Below are 18,235 nucleotides of genomic sequence, written 5' to 3' on the forward strand. Positions count from 1 at the left end.
GCATCGGGATTTCGCAAATCGAGAAGAAATGCTACGCCGGATATTTCTGATCCTTTTTCTGGCCTACGAAGTGAGGGGAGCCTGCGATCGTGTGCCTCAAGGCGCTAATGGTGAACGATCCGCGGTAGATGACAATTTTCAGATTCTTATTGATGGCAATCCAGAAACCTACATTCCAGATCATCAGTACAATGGTAAGGATAGAATAGCATCATGTCCATTCACATTTTGTAAAGAAAAATATACGTTTCCTAGTTTCGTTATCCTGTCCAATAAATTTGAAATTCCTCAGCTTCACTCTGGTCATAGAGAGCGAGGATCCATCTCTTAGTTTAAGTGGCGTGGATACGACTGGTCACTTTGAGCTTTTTAGCACAACGGACACTAGGTTTGCCTCAGGATGTGAGAATATGGTGGAGAGTACCAACACAAACGCCAAGAACAGCATTAAGGTGTCCTGGGTGGCACCACGTCATTCCGAAAGTGGGTGCGTGTTGATCAAGGCCGGCATTGTCCAACATCGCGATGTTTGGTTTATCGACGATGGGTTCTTGACCAAGCGGATTTGTCCCGAAGAGATCGATGAGCTTAACATCTTGACGCCACCTCTGGAAACCTGCTGTGCTTGTGATGAAGCCAAGTATGAGGTTAGTTCCGTGGGGAGGAAGAGTCAGAGGATTATATCAGTGGAGGAGTTAAAAAAATGTCTTTACAGATCGTTCTAGAACGAAAATGGAACAGGAATACTCACGCCAAATACTTTCCCGCCGAGGCTTGGAGGACCCGATTCGGTGAAGTAATTGGAGCTTCTCATAGCAACAGCTATCGGTACTGGGCCTACGGAGGACGAGCTAGTCAGGGAGTGCAGGAAATGGCCGAGCACGGCTCCACCAAGACCCTGGAAAACGAGATTAGAGAAAACACGCAGGTGGGTCTTTTAAAATCTTAAAGCTTAAACTTTTCTCACTCGAATCGTTGTCGGTTCTTCAGAATGGCAATGTACGCACTTTAATAAAAGCTCCTGGAATATCTCATCGGTTGAACGTCTGGGGCACTACCCTGGCCAATGCACGAGTAGATCCTATTCACCATCAGATTTCGCTGGCCACCAAGGTAGACCCTTCACCAGATTGGATATTGGGGGTAGCTGGTCTAGAGCTTTGTCTGAGCAACTGTACCTGGCTGGAACGAAAGGTATTGAACCTTTTTCCCTGGGATATCGGCACTGATTCAGGACCATCCTACATGGTAAAAAAAAAGCTAAGACCAGTCGTGCGGAATGTAAAGTTCCCTTTTTTTTTCAGTCACCGGATCAGCCTCAGATTCCTCCGGATGTGATACGCCGCATAACCTCCTCATATCCCAGTGACTATCGTTCCCCGTTTTATGATCCATCAGGTGTTCCATTAAAGCCACTAGCCACTCTTTACTTAACCAGAAAAAAGCTTTACATTCGGGAATGTGATGAAGGTAAGAAAAATAATAACATTTAAAGATGATTAATCTTAAATTGGTCCACTAGTTGCCCAGGAAGGACCCTTGGAGTGTGCTGTGCATCCCTGGAACGAATGGACACAGTGCAGTACACGCTGTGGTGCGGGGCTTTCGCAGCGCCAACGCAGTTACAAGAATCCCAGCCGTGCAGCCAACTACAACTGCAAGACTCGACTGGAAGAGACTCGCCAATGCCAGGGAACACAATGCGGTCGAATGGATGAGGAACTGCCTGATGAAGATTCCGCAAAAGACATGGAAAGCCCTCTGGGAGGCGGTTCATCTGCAGAGTGCCAAATCAACAGATGGACTCAATGGTCACCGTGCTCCAAAACCTGCGGCAGGGGGATTTCCACTCGCACCCGCGACTTCTATAATCCTCAGGCCAGGCAGAGGTGTATGTCCGTGATGCGACTGCCACTGGAAGAAACCAGAGAATGTGTGGGGCCCAACTGTGGTGGCACAATTCCCGATGTTGGTGAAATGGACGGCCTTCCTGAAGCGGATCCTTTCGGCGAAGCAGAGCAGAATGGCTTAGACCCTCGGAGACCGACATGGATCAACCGGCAGGATAATGCCAATCCGTCATCTGGTATTCAAACCTGGAACAGAAAGGGGTTCAACTCGAACTTGAACAATATCAATAGACCGCCATTCGATATAGGGGATAACTCGGAAGACAATCAGGATAGAAACTCTTTTAATAGCCCACCTAGCAATAGAGGGTATGATTCCAATCGGAGACAGCCTCTGGACTCTGGATTCTCCCCCTCTAATAGCTACACAAATGACCAATTAGTAGGGAACCGCCCGGGATATGGCAACAATGATTACTCCCCGCCCAATTTAAGATCCGAGTTTAGTACCCAATCTCCTTATGGAGGACGTTCTTTCAGTAACCAACAAAACTTCGAAGACAACAACAGCGAAGGCAATGATAGCTTCAATGTTGTGCAGGACTACTGCTTTCAAAAGCCATACGACTATGAACATCCTTGCTTTGCCCATCCTTTGGTGGTAAGCAACTACTGGTTTTATGATAGCGATGACCGCGAATGCAAGATCTTCACGACCGATAACTGCGACGAGAACAAGAACCGCTTTCGAACTTTGATGGCCTGTGAGGGGACCTGTTTGCATCCTCACAACAACATGGAGCCCACGGAAAACAATCAGATGCACGATTATGGGGAAAGAATTTACAGTCAGACAGCAGGAGGATGGAGAGGGTCCAATAGCCAACCCATGGGATTATCATACAATTCAAGAGTATCCTCTAATATTAATAATCGATTTAGTGAGGGCGGAGTAGAATCCTACAGCCAAACAAAAGAATCGAACTACAGACCCAGATTCTCAGAAACGCCAAAGACCTCATCCCATTTTGGAACTCGATTTGGCGAAGGAGAAGGTGAATCCTTTAGCCAAATCAGGGAACCCACCTACAGATCCAGATATCCGGATTCGCCAAGAGAGTCCTTTGACCAGAGAGGAGATTACAGACCCGAGGAAATAGCAGGAAATATTGAAGATCCCATGACGCAAACGAGGAACAGATATGACTCACAGAGAAGAGGTCGGTATGGTGGCTAAAACATAAATTTTATATAAGCATTCATTGAAAAGAATCAATAAATATTTAACTCAACTCTTTATAGTCTTCCAAGAGAAGTTCCTTGGTTTTCTTCTCTTACAAAGTCTGGACAGTTTTCCGGCGTCCGGCGTATTGGCGTGATAAGAGCTCCATGCACTATATATTTGTATCAGTGGGTCAGAAAAATAAGCCGCACTCTGGCTTATCAGTCCAGATTCGACTCTCTCTTCTGGCTTTTGGCGAATGATTTTGGGGACCCCGTCTCAGTTCCAAACCGTTGCTTGCATTAAAAGGTCCAAGCGACTAAAGTTCCCTAAACACAGAAAATGTGGCGGTCATGTGCTGCTCCTATCGTGGAGCTAGTTCTTCTTATTTTTTTCCTTGGAGATGTTTACTCCTTGATTTGCACACGGCGTCCGTCGAATACGGCCACGCCCAAGTCCCCCGTGGATGAAAATTACGTGATAAGCGTGTCGGGTAATCCGGAAACGTACATTCTCGGTCAGGAGTACAACGGTGAGCGGAGAGTTCAATGGCCTTGCGCTTGAACTTCGTGGGCCATTCATGATTGTTCAACTAGTGTTAGACATTCAGAGAGAAATCTGAAGGCTACCGACTAGATTTCGCAATGTTTTTTGTTTACTAAACAAAGTGCGGCACATGAATTCTTATCGGAGGCCCTTGCGAATTTGTTGAATTTCAAGGCCGCTGATAAGGGCCGCGCTTAGCTTATATGTAGTCTTGCTCAGAGTGTTGCTCAGATTCGTGTTTTTCTAAGTCTCCCTAAATGCATTCAATGGGCATCGGTACATCAGCTTTATTCTGGCTCTGGAGAACGAGAACGGAGATTACAACTACAATGATGATCTAGGACGATTTGAGCTAAGTGATACTATAGAAACCCGCTTTAGTCCAAATTGCATTAACATGGTGGAGAACACTAATACGAATCCAAAAACCCACATGCATCTTACCTGGGTGGCACCCACAAATCCCGAAAGTGGTTGCGTCCTGATACGGGCCACTGTTCTGCAGCATCGTGATGTATGGCACATGGACGATGGAGGATTAACTCGACGCATCTGCCCTGAGACCACGGACGATGTGGAAAGCCAACCGTCGGCACCTTCTGCGGAGGCCCCATGCTGTGCCTGCGACGAAGCGCGCTACGAGGTCAGTCTAAACGATCTTATGATACCAGTAATATCCGTCTCATCCATTTTTAAAGCTAATCTTCGAGGGCGTTTGGTCGCGAAATCTGCATCCAAGGGATTTTCCTGCTCGCAGCTGGGAAACACGATTCTGTGAGTTGGTTGGAGCGGCTCACAGCGCAGACTATCGTTTTTGGGAAGCCGGAGCCCTGGCCAACGAGGCTATGAAGCAATATGCAGAACACTGTAGTTCTCGACTGTTAGAGCGAGAGTTTAGCAACAATTTCAAGGTATTCTGAAGGATGACCAGCTGGCTGAATGTGAAGTTAATTAAAGTTATTTTAAAAGGATCAGAAGATACGTACCATAATCAAGGCTCGCGGTCCCTCATTTCCAAACATAAACAGCAAGACCTCAGCCTCTGTGAGGGTGGATCCGTTGCATCACATGATCTCTTTTGCCTCCAAGATTGAACCATCGCCAGACTGGATAGTGGGCATAAGTGGTTTGGAGCTTTGTCTGCGGAACTGCACCTGGTTAGACGAGAAGGTTATCCAGTTGTACCCTTGGGATGTAGGCACAGATGCGGGTCCCACCTATACGGTAGTTAATTATGAGTTTTCTTTTGATACAAAGTTTATTTTGTTCTGTCTTGCTAGTCACCCGATCAGCCGCAAGTTCCTCCGGATGTTATTAGACGCATGCGCTCCGACTTTCCCAATGATCCACGTTCGCCTTTCTATGATGAAAACGGAGATCCCATGAAGCCCATGGCCTATCTGACAATTAAGCGTCAGCGAATTTATGAGAGACGTTGTGCGGATGAAGATTGTAAGTGGACTACTGAATACCCTGTTCATTAACGACTTCTTCTTATATATCGCTTAGCCAATAATGATGCGGATGTTCCCAGAGAATGTCTTACACATCCCTGGTCGGGCTGGAGTGACTGCTCCTCAAAATGTGGCGCTGGGATGCAGTATAGGAGGCGGGTCTACAAACAACCGGAGCTAGCCAAGATCTATAACTGTAATGTTCCCCAATATGAAGAGCGCGAATGCGAGGGTGAGATGTGTGACCAGAACAGTATAATGAGGAACATAGACCCAGAGATCGACCCAGAATTAGACCCAGATCAAGGATTCGGTAGGAACGTTTATCAATCACCGCAGCAGGGTCGTGCTGAGTGTCAGCTGGGTTCCTGGAGCATTTGGGGTCCCTGCAGCGGCTCTTGCGGCAGTGGCTATGAGACGCGCCAGCGACAGTATCTCAATCCCCAATCGGAAGCCAAGTGTCAGAGTGTTCATCGCGCAAGACTTCAGGAATCGCGACCTTGCTCGGGCAGAGTATGTCTTGGAAATCTACCAGGGTCCTATAATGGCGATGAGGAGAATCCATATGGAGAAATATCCCCTGGGCGTGGTGGAAGCAACATGTATGCACCACAACCCGAGAGGGAGGCAGAATCTTTCGCGGACTACGATGAAGCTCGAGTAGATCAAAGTCGTGGGTTAGGAGGCTTTGAAGTCGGTAACCTGAAGGGCAGCAGTGGTTCCTGGGGACTCAATAGACCGTTAGAGCGTCAAACCAATCTTGGACGAAATGCACAGCCGTACCATAACCAACCGGCCAGACTGGAGCGCCCCTCTTGGCAGCGTCTCGATGATTCACGTTTGGAGAATATGGAGCGTAGTGCCTGGCAGACTTCAAGTTCCCAAGATGACCACATTCAGGAGCAGACGCCATGGCAGACAAATGCAGGAAACGTCGAAAAAGATAACTGGCGAGGACAAAGTCCTGCTAATTCCTATAAAAGAAAATATGGTGAAAGGTTTGACACTCCCGAAGAAGATTTACAGCGAGATCCATGGTCGAGGCAGAAAACCCACAGCCCCCAAGACTTGTATACCTCTGGAGGAGGCGGATTAGATACATCACTGGTAAACAAATGCTTCCAGATGCTACAAACTGAGCAGTCTCGATGCTTTAATCAAACAATTATTGGAAATTTTTGGTTCTACAACTTTTGTGCCGACGAATGCATGCTGTTCGCCACCGATACGTGCGATCGGAATGTTAATAAGTTCAGCCGATGGGAGGAGTGCCAAAAGTGCCGGCTCCCGGAGCTCTCATCATTGCAGCAGCAATATTCAGAATTACCAGAATGTCAGAACCTACGAGGGAGTTTGGAAGCAGATACAAGGTCCAGGGAAGAGAAACGCGGCAAGAACAGAAGACGAAATTACAACAATTATAGACAAAGTGGTAGAAATAAAGTAAATAATTATTAGTTCCGCGCCATAAATTCAAATTATAGTTATCGAAGTCAAGAACAGTGTGCCCAGTTTATTTATTTTAAGTTAGATGTATTTCAAAAGTAAAATAAAACATTTCTGTGCTTTGTGTATGTTAGCTAAGCTTATTTTAATCACATTGCATTTGATACCAGCTTATTTGTATTTTATGTGTAGCTTCCTCCACGTACATAACCTTGAAATATTAAAGAAATTTGCGCCACCTCAAGATGTGCACGGTAGCCTTAACAGCTGGTATAAGCCAACTTTGTACCAAAAAAAATAAAATAATTGTTTTAATTTTCATATTTTTTTTATAAGTTTCAAACTAAGCAATAAATACAACTTTACTTAATAGTTCCATAAATCCCATAAAATGTATAAGTTTTTAAAGCTAAATAAAACCTGACAACTCTGCGTCAAGAAATATAAAACATTGCACAAGCACAACGTTGAAGATTATTGTTACAATTATTTAAACAAAATTAAAAAACAAAAAAAATGCAGCTGCATCGTTTTTCATTTGTTATAAGCACCATGTTGCGAGTGCAACACTCGTCTGTTGCCTTCCAACAGCAACAACTACGGAACTTATCTCTTCAGTGGTATTTAGCCCAAAACCACCGACCGGCAAGCGGTATAAACAAACCGGGTGACCACAAACCCAAGACACCGGCACAGAAGATCACCCTCATCCAGAATCAAGCGATTAGCATAACCACATTGGAGGAGGCACAAAAGCTGGCCAAGCGGAGAGAACTGCACCTGTTACGTTTGGAGCAGACAGATGCGAAGACTGGACGCCCTATGTTTAAGTAGGTAACGTTAGAGAACCTTAAATATTTAAATAAAGACTATGTATAATTTACAGATTGGTGACGTCAGCCGAAATGTTGGCCGATGACACTCCCACACCCAAGTCTTCCAACGAAAAAAGTCACAAAAAATCGGAGAAATCTTTGACTATTGGGGCACGCATTACCGAGCATGACCTTTCCTCTAGACTCAAAAACATAACCAAATGGCTGGGAAAGCGCCACGAAGTACGCATCCTGATTCAAGGCAGTTCGAGTGGATCAGATGAAGGCAGCGCCGAACGCATCGTGAAGGCCATCGAACAAGCCATTAAGGAGCCCGAGATTATCGGAAAAATAGTACAGAAACGCAGCAAAGCATCCCTAATTAAGTTTAACATTGTTCCAGTGACTTCGCAGGTTTCAGCCATCCCAAATATAGTTCAACCATGACAACTAGTGCCTTTGTCTCGGATTAACCCGGATCATTGCACATTTCATCATAATTTTGCCATAAATCTGGGCTCTGCTCTGCGATACTCTACCATGTCAAACGAAGAAAAGGACCCCCATCGAGAAGCTGCTGTAGTAGCAGGTGCATCATTGCTCTTTATATTGTTTGCAAAATATTTTTACTGGCACAGAACTTTTATCCAATATGTTGAAAAAGAAGATCTTGACATCAAAATTAAAAATGAACTAGAAATTAAACCTTAAGTATATTTATTGTTGAAATACTAAATAAAAAACAGCGAAATACCTTTTTAGTTTCTTATTTATTTCGTAGATTTTATAGATTTGTATCAACTGACTTGTATATTTGCCATTTTGGTTAATTGGCATTTTGTTTATACTTTTTTTTATAGTTTTACAAATGGTAAGCACACAGACAATAAAATATTACACTGTTTCCTCTAATTTAAAAGCAGATCCAATCAACTAAAGTTTTCTATTACATACAATAGCAAGTAAAGCTGTTTTTGGTTTCAACGAAATTATTAACGTATGTATTTTTGAGTTCAAAACGAAGAGACAAAATGGATATATGTATGGACGTATGGAAGGTAAGAATTTAAAGTTATTTCGAAGGTTCGCATTATCAGAATCTTATGCACAACAATATACGATTGCAGCAGGGAATGGCTTAGATGTAACTTAATAAAACAGAGCTCAAATTGTAATTAAAATAATACATAAATAAAGCAAAGCAGCATTAATAATACGGCACAAGGAACATTTTGTCACAGATGACCAAAATAAATAATAACCGATAAATAGTTTAGTTTAAAACTAAATTACCAACTCAATACACTTTAAAACCTCAATAAATTAATAAATTAGAAAAAAATAGGGAAATGTTAAAAGACGATAACAAATCAGTTAAAAAGAACTCACGCTATGTCGTTACACTGATAAGCCTCTTTTTTTCCACAGAACCGTAAAACATGTGACATCCGATTTAGCCGAAATTTAGTAAACGGAATTGTTCATTTTCTCAAAGAATTTTGGAATGAAATATGCACTAAATAAATTAACTACAATAAATGCCAAAGCGTGTGAGCTACGGTGTCACTGCTATTGATTTTTAAGATTTGCGTTTTGCAGATTACTGACCTAGACACGTTGAATCTCAAAGAGCTTAACCTCCGTGTCATACCAGATGGCCGGCTCAACATTGCGCAGATAGATCACCCCCCAGATGTAGGTCCGGAACCAGGCCGTGGTCCCCGCATTGGCCTGGTACTTCCGGATTAGAATCGGATGCGGAACGGGTAATAACCCGACCAGGGTGCCGTGCTGCAGAAACTTGAGAATCTCCGACTCGTCGGTTAAGCCCTTGTCGATGCAGATTTTCTCCACCTGGGGCACTAGCACTTGGAGAAGTCGCATAATCGTCTGCAAAGGTAGCTTCGAGCGCCACGAAACGATCCATTCGGGTGTGGGTGCCCACCTTTCTCCTTCGCCGGGCACCATGCGAATGCTTCCGCGATGGGCCACCGATAAACGTGACTGTTCTATAGGTGACTTGCGATCACCAGTTGGCGTGGACGCTGAGGACCGGTCATAAGGAACAATGTCAGTCGATTCTTCATCCTGGGGCTTGTCATTCGGATGGGCTTGCTCCCTTTCTGTCATTTGCCCTATCCCTGGAGTGTCTAGTAACGATGTTTTCAACGTTCCCGGCTCAGCTGGCTGGGCCGTAAGCACATCCGCTTGAATTTCACCCGTCTGAGACCGATCATGGGACTCCGTTTCGGATTCGAGGTCTTCCTCAGCCTTGGCCTCCTCATTTACCACTTCTTCTTCCTCCTCTTCGTCATCCTCTTCGTTGTACTCCTCCGTCACGTGAGCCGAAGGCAGTTCCTGTGACACTGCTGCCGTCCTCCTTTGCGGTACTCTTGGTAAATTAAACTTCCCGCCTGTTTTCCGGCCACTGAGGCACTTGGCTATCCCGGCCATGTCGGTTGGGAGATTCGCCATGGCATGGAACACATGACGTTTGCGTATAATGGTGTAGACTAGATTCGAGTTCCCATCAAATTGGTACTGTATAATGTTGTTAAAGATCTCCAGCAAGAAGAAGACTAAGTGGTGATTGCTAGGTGCCGAAAGTAGAAACCAAGGAGTACTGAAAGCCTCAAGCAGGTGCAGTAGCTTTACGCTGGCTACCATCGATAGGGTTTTCAAATAAGGTGAAACGTTTACTAGAATGGTGAGTAGGCAGTCAAAAAGTGGTTGCAAGCGCTGATGCCCCGTGGCAATGATTTTGTGAAAAACGGTTATCAGTAAGTCTGCATGAGTACCGGTAAAGACGGGTATATCCATCGGCACTGTAGCAGAGTAGGCTTTGTTCAAACGGACACCAAAGTTGCGCTCCCCTGTGAACAAATTTTTTGGTTATTAAATCTTAATAAATAAAATCTTCAAATGTCAGATTCTTACCAGACAAAAGCAGTAATATAAACACTCCAATATGCATGAGGCCTACTCGAGACTGATCAGCTCGGGAATAGTTCAGATGATACAATATAGGGATTAGTATATCCAAAACATCCGAGCTTTTCAGAACAAAATATAGAAACTTTTTGTTATAGTCGCAAATTTTCCAAAACAATATTAACAGTTCCTGGTGGCAATGCAACCTTTTCGTCGAGTTGGGCAAGTAGTTTTGAACCAAAGGGTTATTTAGTAGCCTCGTGATACCCTTAAGCACAAAATGAAAGTCCTCGTCTCGATGCACACGCGACAAATAGTTTATGAACAAATTATCACCGCAATTTCCTTCGTCGTAGGAAGCTTGGCCTGCATGGGTTAGTTGTTGCTGCACGACCATGTCGTGATCAAGAGTCACGATAAGCAGTTGAAGGCAGGCCTCTACCAACGGCTCCGTGGTATCCGCAAAAATCAGGTGATTGTAGGGCACTCCGAATCCCACCGGATCATACGAACAGACTGTATTTAGAAACGAGGTGAACAAAGGTAGGGCATGCCGGTTGTCCGCCGAGGTAAAATACGCTATCCATTTGTTGGGCTCTTCAGATTGCTGAGGTGAACGGTACATAGGTTCTGAGAAACAAGTCAGTAGGAGCTTCAGGAGCTCAGTGCGCCGACGCTCCATGTAGGCGTTGTGTGGTGGTGACTGAGCGAATCCCACGCCTGCCTCCCAAATATATTCGCAGCTATCGATGTTGGCCAGCTCCTCAGCCTTTTCCGGACCGGTGCGTCTGGTAGCTGTGACAGTAAAATCCGGACAGAAGAGGAGATCGCAGGTGGCATTCAACAGCGACTGAGCCAAAGGCATTGTCTTTTCCTGTGACGGCAAACTGCTCCAGAAAAAATCGCGCCACTTTTCGTCCTCAAATATGTAAGGCAGGCATCGGATCAGCAGGCGAACGCAGTTTAGCACACATTGCTGTTCTGCCTGTGTGCGGCAACTACTATCCACCGCCTGGGCGAGCTTCTCCACCGCTTTGTAGCAGAGCGTGGCCATGTTTGCCGGATTCTCGTTTCGAATCTGTCTTATCTCATTGGAAGTGACTAAAGCGAAAACATCCTCCAGTGTCGTTTGGTGGCCCTGCCAGAACTGCTCCCAGAACTGCTCGTCACTGGGATCGATCTTCTGATTCTTCTGCGTCAGCTGCACAATCGCTTTGCGAAAGTTCAACTTGGAGTCCGTGTTTCCCATATTGTTTGCCTTGTGACCTCCTCTGGTATTGCTGAGTCCCTCAATTCCACCTGCCCGTGCTCGGTTTCCTCAATGCTAGTATTCGTAGTAGTCTGAAATATATTTTTTTCAGCAATAAATACTCTTTCGGAAGATTAGAAAATTGGAAAATCCAAAAGTTCGCCTACGCACTACAGCTGTCAACCAATCGCTAATGTGTGACCGTTGCATTCCAATAAGAATATGGTAGTTCCCGTTAGCCAGCTATGATTTCTAATTGGTATCGTATTCTTATAACGATAGTTGTTTAAATTACTAAGAAAATTAAGGAAACCATCGAGGAACGCTACTATAAAAAGACAAAAAACATATATTTATTAATCTTTTTTTTATTGTTATCATTGCTTACTAATTAATTTAAATTACGCAAAAAATTGGCGTAAGTAGTTTTGTTTTGGCTAGGGTTAAAATATATTTTTTATTATAGAACAAAAGTTATGTTTCAAAACCATATCGATATATTGCATCAAGTTGGCATCCCTGGAGGTCATCGATTTGTGCGTTCTATCGGGCACACAAGAACACAAAAACGGAACGACACGTAAACGTCACCAAAAATTAGCAAACAAATTCTTTATTCATTACGATTATTGAAACATGTGCTACTAAAAACGAGCCTAGATTCGTTGGAGGCATCGCGGAACAGTGGTTGCGACTCTGTGAAAACTTGGGTGTGTGGCAACTGGAAAAACATATGCGAAGGCCGAGAAAAAGAAGTGAAGAGGAGCAGCCCCACAGCAATTTGGCATAGCGAATTTCTTTGGTGGAAGCCGTTGAAGAGCCGTAGGAACAGACCCGGAGTCAGACGCAATGTCGCTGCCGGGCAATGGAATCTACGTGGTGCGGGGTGAAATGGCCACCCTGATGACGGCCATGCGACGTGGAACCCGCTGGAATGCGACCGCATACGTGGTAACTAGAACTTCTAACGATGAACCATGCATAAAAACTAATTATCTTTCTTCACAGAACGAGGAGAAGGACTCTTTGTTGAAGCTGTTCCTTGACCTCAAGCAGGAACTTAACAGAGTAGAGGACTTGCGACTAATTGATGCTCAGGTATTCCTGGCTCCCTTTTTAGAAGTGATTCGAACGGCAGACACCACAGGGCCATTGACTAGTCTAGCCTTGGCCTCGGTTAATAAGTTCTTGTCCTATGGTCTCATTGGTGAGTTCACTTGTTTTAAGACACTTCCAACTCTCTAAAGTGTATTTATTTTTAGATCCCACCACTCCGAACCTTTCCGATATTGTGGAGCGCATTGCTGACGCCGTTACCCATGCCCGTTTCATGGGAACAGATCAGTCTTCGGACAGTGTAACCTTTATGCGGGTAATTGAGGTACTGCACACACTCATTCGAAGTCCCGAAGGTGCTGCTCTGAGCAATGACACCATGTGTGATGTTATGCTCAGCTGCTTCAAGATCTGTTTTGAAACCAGGCTAAGTGAAATGTTACGGCGGTCAGCCGAGCAGTCGCTTAAAGATATGGTCCTGCTTTTCTTTATGAGACTCCCTCAGTTTACAGAGGAGCGTAGCGACGCAGTTCTCCAAAAAAGATTCACAATCTTAGATGCGGCCAGTGGAGCTGCGCAGGAGAGGCAAAAGCGCAAGGTGCCGCAAGCCTCTGTTCAAGCTCCCCCAAGGAAATCCTCATCAGTAGAAGAGCCGCCACAGACCCCACAACCCGTCAGTAACCTAACTGTGCCTGGCCATCTAAAGGCTCCGATATTGGCTACCACTCCCGCTAGTCCAGCTGGCACTATTCTCGACATGCAGGGAAAAATCACCCAAACGCCAACCACTACAGCAAGTGCTGGAGCAGGCTCAGAGGAATCTGAGACCACAGATGCACCAGCCATTCAAGTAGAGCATGCAGATTCGGAACAGTTGACAGAAGCAGAGCCCGGAGAGTCGACAAGTTTGCTTACCGAGACTAGCAGCAGTGAATACATAAATTCGGTGGGTGTGCGATTTACACAACAATCTAGCGAGCATGACACTGCTTCCCTTTCGCCCTATGGCTTACCGTTTATCCGGGAGCTTTTCCGTTTTCTAACCATCCTGTGCAACCCACTGGACAAGCAAAATACTGACAGTATGATGCACACTGGTCTGAGTCTGCTCACTGTAGCTTTCGAAGTTGCTGCTGACAATATTGGAAAGTACGAGGGTTTGCTGGAATTAGTAAAAGACGATTTGTGCAGGAATTTAATCTCGGTAAGATGTGAATAGTTCCTAGTCCGATTATTATTAAGTCTTTCCTTAAACAGCTTCTAAGCTCAGAGCGTCTGAGTATCTTTGCGGCCGATTTGCAGCTTTGTTTTCTGCTCTTTGAGTCCCTGCGAGGTCATTTAAAGTTCCAGCTGGAGGCCTACCTCAAGAAGCTCAGCGAAATTATTGCAAGCGACAATCCGAAGACTCCGTACGAGATGCGTGAATTAGCACTCGACAATCTGCTGCAGCTTTGGCGTATTCCTGGTTTTGTCACTGAGCTTTATATCAACTATGATTGCGATTTATATTGCACCGATATGTTTGAGAGCCTCACGAATCTGCTAAGCAAGTATACACTGTCGGCTACCAATGCCGTATACAGCACGCACATCATCTCGATGGATACGCTGATAAGTGTTATTGATAGCATTGAGCGTAATTGTGTGGCGTCTAAAAGTAGCGGAGTTAACAAGGAATTCCCACAAGAAAGTACCCCAACATCTGGTGGCAGTCGTCACTCACGGCACAACAGTGGACTAGAGGGCATAGTCATTGATTCCGGAGGCAGCGCAATAACGGAGGAACCAGTCGAAAATATCGCCAGCTTTATAAATAGCAGCTCGCAACGCTTGCGTCTTCAATCCGTAGGTGATGCTTTGGGCATAACCTCCGAGCAGCTGGCCAATGTTAAACAAAAGAAGAGATTGCTGTCGCAGGGCACCGAGCGGTTTAATAATCGCCCAGAGAAGGGCATACAGTATCTGCAGGAACACGGCATCCTAAACGCCGATTTGGATCCCATGCAAGTAGCCCTGTTTTTACGCGAAAATCCCGGCCTAGACAAGAAGATGATTGGGGAGTACATCTCGAAAAAGAAAAACGTGGACTCCAAAATCTTGATTAACTTTGTAGACTCGTTTGATTTCACTGGCCTTCGAGTGGATCAAGCATTGCGTCTCTACTTGGAAACCTTTCGATTGCCAGGAGAGGCACCTTTGATATTTTTAGTTTTGGAACATTTCTCCGATCACTGGCATGTAAGTATAATAAAAATAATCGATTTAACCACTTTGTTTATATTTAATTAATACTTTTTAGTTACAAAACAAAGAACCGTTTGCCAATGTAGACGCCGCCTTTCGTTTGGCGTACGCCATCATCATGTTAAACATGGACCAGCATAACTCAAATGCCAAACGCCTAAATGTACCAATGACGCTGGAGGACTTTACAAAGAATTTGCGCGGCCTGAATGGAGGGAATGATTTTGATCAAGAAATGCTGACTCAAGTCTTCAACGCCATAAAGTATAATGAAATATAATACGTGATGAAATATATTTTTAAAGTGAAAAATATTTTTAGGAACGAAGAGATCGTAATGCCGGCAGAGCAAACTGGTCTGGTGCGAGAAAACTACTTGTGGAAGGTGCTGCTTCGACGAGGAGACACCCATGATGGGCACTTCCACTACGTCCATGATGCTTCCTACGACGTAGAAATCTTCAACATTGTGTGGGGCGCTTCGCTTAGCGCACTTAGCTTTATGTTTGACAAAAGCACTGAATCCGGATACCAGAAGACACTGGCGGGTAAGTAAAACTAAAATAGTTATGGATATTCCTACTAAAATGTATCTTTGTGTTAGGTTTCAGTAAATCCGCGGCCATTTCGGCACATTATAATTTACATGCGGACTTTGATGCTCTGGTTTTGACCCTCTGCAAGTTCACCACGCTGCTGAGCAGCGTTGAGCAGAACGAGGTGGCCCCGGCGAACAATGAAATCCAGCAGGCGGTGAACTTTGGATTAAATGATAAAGCTCAGGCTGCAATTAAAACTGTGTTCCTGTTGGTTCACGATTATGGCGATTGTCTGCGAGAGAGTTGGAAACATATCCTTGACCTATTTCTGCAGCTTTTCCGTTTAAAACTCCTGCCCAAGTCGCTAATTGAAGTGGAAGATTTCTGCGAGGCAAATGGAAAGGCTTTGTTGATTTTGGAAAAACCGCGTGAAAAGCAGGAATCTGGATTGTTCTCCAGCCTTTACTCGTTTATCAGCTCTGAGGGGCAGCGAGAGCCCAACTATGAGGAGCAGGACTACATTAAGCACGGCCGAAAGTGCATCAAGGAATGTCAGCTAGACCAAATGCTGCAGGAGTCCAAATTTGTGCAGCTGGAGTCTTTACAGGAACTGATTAAGTGTGTTCTGGGACTGATTAAGGCGCCTCAGGGTCACAAATCAATTGGATTACCATATGCTGAAGATCAGACCGTCTTCTGGATGGAATTCCTTGTTAAGATTGTGGTGCACAATCGAGATCGCATGATTCCCCTGTGGCCTGCTGTTCGAGACCAAATGTACCTGCCTCAGACGGAGGCGAACTAATCCGAAATACCCTGAAATGGCCACACTCACGGCGTTCTAACTAAATCCAAACTGGAAACAGGCATGAAGCCATAATTCCAATTCACACCTGCAAATAGACAAATGATGATTCAAACCATGGCACTGATATGTCGTAGGGAAGGCAGAAGACCTATACCCTCCCTACAAACTCACCCATTCTTATCTTACAGATGTCACCATGTCGATCCAGATCCAGACTGGCTGAGGGCAACGCACACGCCGCTTGAGGGCAACAAATCCGCCACTACGCACCGGCTCACCACCTCGAAGTCCAATTTCCTGGTCATGCTGATCCTGTATTGGCCACCAGGCCGAAGTCAGCAACCAGGCAGCTACGTTCGTCTCCATCAAATGTACTACACCCCGCTATAGGATGGAAGCAGCAGAATGTTCGCCCTTCCCTGAATATCACTACTCCGGCTCTCCGAAGAGGAAATATACCCTCCAGACGAACCAATTATGTGCTCCGATTCTACCACCTCAAGCGTGCAGTCAGATCTCAGATTTCGCCACTAATACAACGACAGGATGGACAGCTTGCCTCCTAAAAATAAACAAAACTAAATTAAGCTATTTCATTTATATTAAATTAAATCTACTAAAACCTAAATTAACATATAAGGCTAAATCAAACTAGAACTCTAAATCGCAAACTCCTACTCAAATTATTATCAATCCTACTATTAACTTACATATTTTGATACACAAATTGCTTAAAATCTCTGTTTTCCTCTTCTTTATATCAAAATAGCAGCTGATCAAAATCAGACTGCCAATCTCACCTGTATTTAAAATTCAAAATGCCTCTAAAACTTCGTATGTAAGCCCCAATGTAAAACCAGCTATGTTATGGTCCCTGCCGGAAATCGGCCCTTACATGTATATTTACTTAAGGCTTTGACATGTAAAGAGTTCAATAGTCACGTAAATAAATAAACTGACTAACCGCTCTGGCAGCGGCAAATCAGTCATAGTTGTGACCCTGAAAGGCACACACCGAAAAAAAAAAAAAAACTACTCCGACAAACTGTTCTAAGACAAATATCTCTCTTTAATATATCAAATCATATACAAAACCGCAAACCCCATAAAAACATAAAATTAATACAAATTAAACATTTAGTTCTCCTTATAACTTTTTGGCTCACAAACCAGTGGAAGTGATTGTGAAAACTACTCCTACAAACCGATCTAAGACCGATATCTCTCCTTAATATATTAAATCATATACAAAACTGCAAACCCCATAAACTATAAAAGGCATAATTAATATGCAATAAAACAGAAAACCTAAATCAAATTCTGCGCTTTTACGTGTGTGCTAAACTCTACATAAACCTAAGATCATCACCTGACTTTGACACACACATACCAGTGTAAGTGGCAGTGAAATAACTGCTCCTACGTATAGATCCAGACCCACTATTTCTATTACACAAACACAAAGGAAATAGCAAACTCTACAACGCACTAATACTTCAAACAAACTCATCGAAGCCACCTACACATAGTGTGTGGCACATACATCTAGTGTGTGTAAACTCGGTACATTGCCCTACGAATACCAATCCAAAATAAGATGGCTGTGACCACAAATGGCGCCCAACCTAACCTCACTGAGGGTGCTCCGCCCATTACACTAATCACCCTATCCAAAACAAATTACTAAATCAGTCTCCAAACAGACAAAATGAAACTGACTTCTTCAGGATCACTAGAAATTAAATATTTAATGATACTTAAATACAACTATGCTTAATATCCTAAATATAAAATACACACGTACATGTCTTACCTAGCTGACACAGACTCCTTATCTAACTTAAAGTAGTCCTGCATACTGATCATATTCCATCTCTAAACTTATCAGTGTGCGATCGCTTCCAACTAAAAATAAAAAACTACACCCCCATATACTATTCCACTCCGGAATACACATTAGGTCAAATAATAAACAAACGCCTCTTTAAAGATGCGATCGATATATTTTATTCAAATAAATACGATACCTTCTAAATCACATAAACATTAAAAATAAAAGTGCCCAGGACACAAAC

General features: G+C 44.1%; 5 protein-coding genes across 8 annotated transcripts; 4 read left to right on the plus strand and 1 right to left on the minus strand.

Moving 5' to 3' along the window:
• LOC108119009 (spondin-1) lies at nt 1-3,087 on the plus strand. Its single transcript, XM_017231970.3, has 6 exons — nt 1-194; nt 256-647; nt 716-928; nt 991-1,248; nt 1,305-1,470; nt 1,523-3,087. Exons 1-6 carry the CDS (start codon nt 29-31, stop codon nt 3,085-3,087), a joined length of 2,760 nt encoding a protein of 919 aa, XP_017087459.3. The 5' UTR covers nt 1-28.
• A 282-nt stretch (nt 3,088-3,369) lies between these two features.
• Nucleotides 3,370-6,651, plus strand: LOC138927704 (spondin-1-like). The gene is made up of 6 exons (XM_070282854.1): nt 3,370-3,604; nt 3,867-4,261; nt 4,317-4,529; nt 4,588-4,842; nt 4,899-5,070; nt 5,128-6,651. The coding sequence occupies exons 1-6, from the start codon at nt 3,415-3,417 to the stop codon at nt 6,528-6,530; spliced, it is 2,628 nt and encodes an 875-aa protein (XP_070138955.1). The 5' UTR covers nt 3,370-3,414; the 3' UTR covers nt 6,531-6,651.
• A 130-nt stretch (nt 6,652-6,781) lies between these two features.
• Nucleotides 6,782-8,091, plus strand: LOC138925492 (translation initiation factor IF-3-like). 2 transcript variants are annotated; one of them, XM_070282858.1, is made up of 3 exons: nt 6,782-7,348; nt 7,405-7,687; nt 7,748-8,091. In XM_070282858.1, the coding sequence occupies exons 1-3, from the start codon at nt 7,035-7,037 to the stop codon at nt 7,778-7,780; spliced, it is 630 nt and encodes a 209-aa protein (XP_070138959.1). In that variant the 5' UTR covers nt 6,782-7,034; the 3' UTR covers nt 7,781-8,091. The 2 variants fall into 2 exon arrangements, with proteins under 2 accessions (XP_070138959.1, XP_070138958.1); XM_070282857.1 differs by having other exon boundaries at nt 7,405-8,091.
• Nucleotides 8,085-11,832, minus strand: LOC138927705 (protein HID1-like). Of its 2 annotated transcripts, XM_070282856.1 has the most exons (3): nt 11,685-11,832; nt 10,271-11,605; nt 8,085-10,206 (listed from the first exon to the last, which is right to left on the minus strand). In XM_070282856.1, the coding sequence occupies exons 2-3, from the start codon at nt 11,511-11,513 to the stop codon at nt 8,942-8,944; spliced, it is 2,508 nt and encodes an 835-aa protein (XP_070138957.1). In that variant the 5' UTR covers nt 11,514-11,605; nt 11,685-11,832; the 3' UTR covers nt 8,085-8,941. The 2 variants fall into 2 exon arrangements, with proteins under 2 accessions (XP_070138957.1, XP_070138956.1); XM_070282855.1 differs by having other exon boundaries at nt 10,271-11,712.
• A 213-nt stretch (nt 11,833-12,045) lies between these two features.
• LOC138927703 (Golgi-specific brefeldin A-resistance guanine nucleotide exchange factor 1-like) lies at nt 12,046-16,160 on the plus strand. Of its 2 annotated transcripts, none has more exons than XM_070282852.1 (7): nt 12,046-12,464; nt 12,522-12,720; nt 12,761-13,773; nt 13,827-14,807; nt 14,869-15,077; nt 15,135-15,361; nt 15,418-16,160. In XM_070282852.1, exons 1-7 carry the CDS (start codon nt 12,363-12,365, stop codon nt 16,155-16,157), a joined length of 3,471 nt encoding a protein of 1,156 aa, XP_070138953.1. In that variant the 5' UTR covers nt 12,046-12,362; the 3' UTR covers nt 16,158-16,160. The 2 variants fall into 2 exon arrangements, with proteins under 2 accessions (XP_070138953.1, XP_070138954.1); XM_070282853.1 differs by having other exon boundaries at nt 12,047-12,464; nt 12,776-13,773.
• The last annotated feature ends 2,075 nt before the right edge of the window (nt 16,161-18,235 follow it).

This window comes from Drosophila bipectinata, unplaced genomic scaffold (genome assembly GCF_030179905.1).
Source record: "Drosophila bipectinata strain 14024-0381.07 unplaced genomic scaffold, DbipHiC1v2 scaffold_58, whole genome shotgun sequence".
Lineage (NCBI taxonomy): Eukaryota > Metazoa > Arthropoda > Insecta > Diptera > Drosophilidae > Drosophila > Drosophila bipectinata.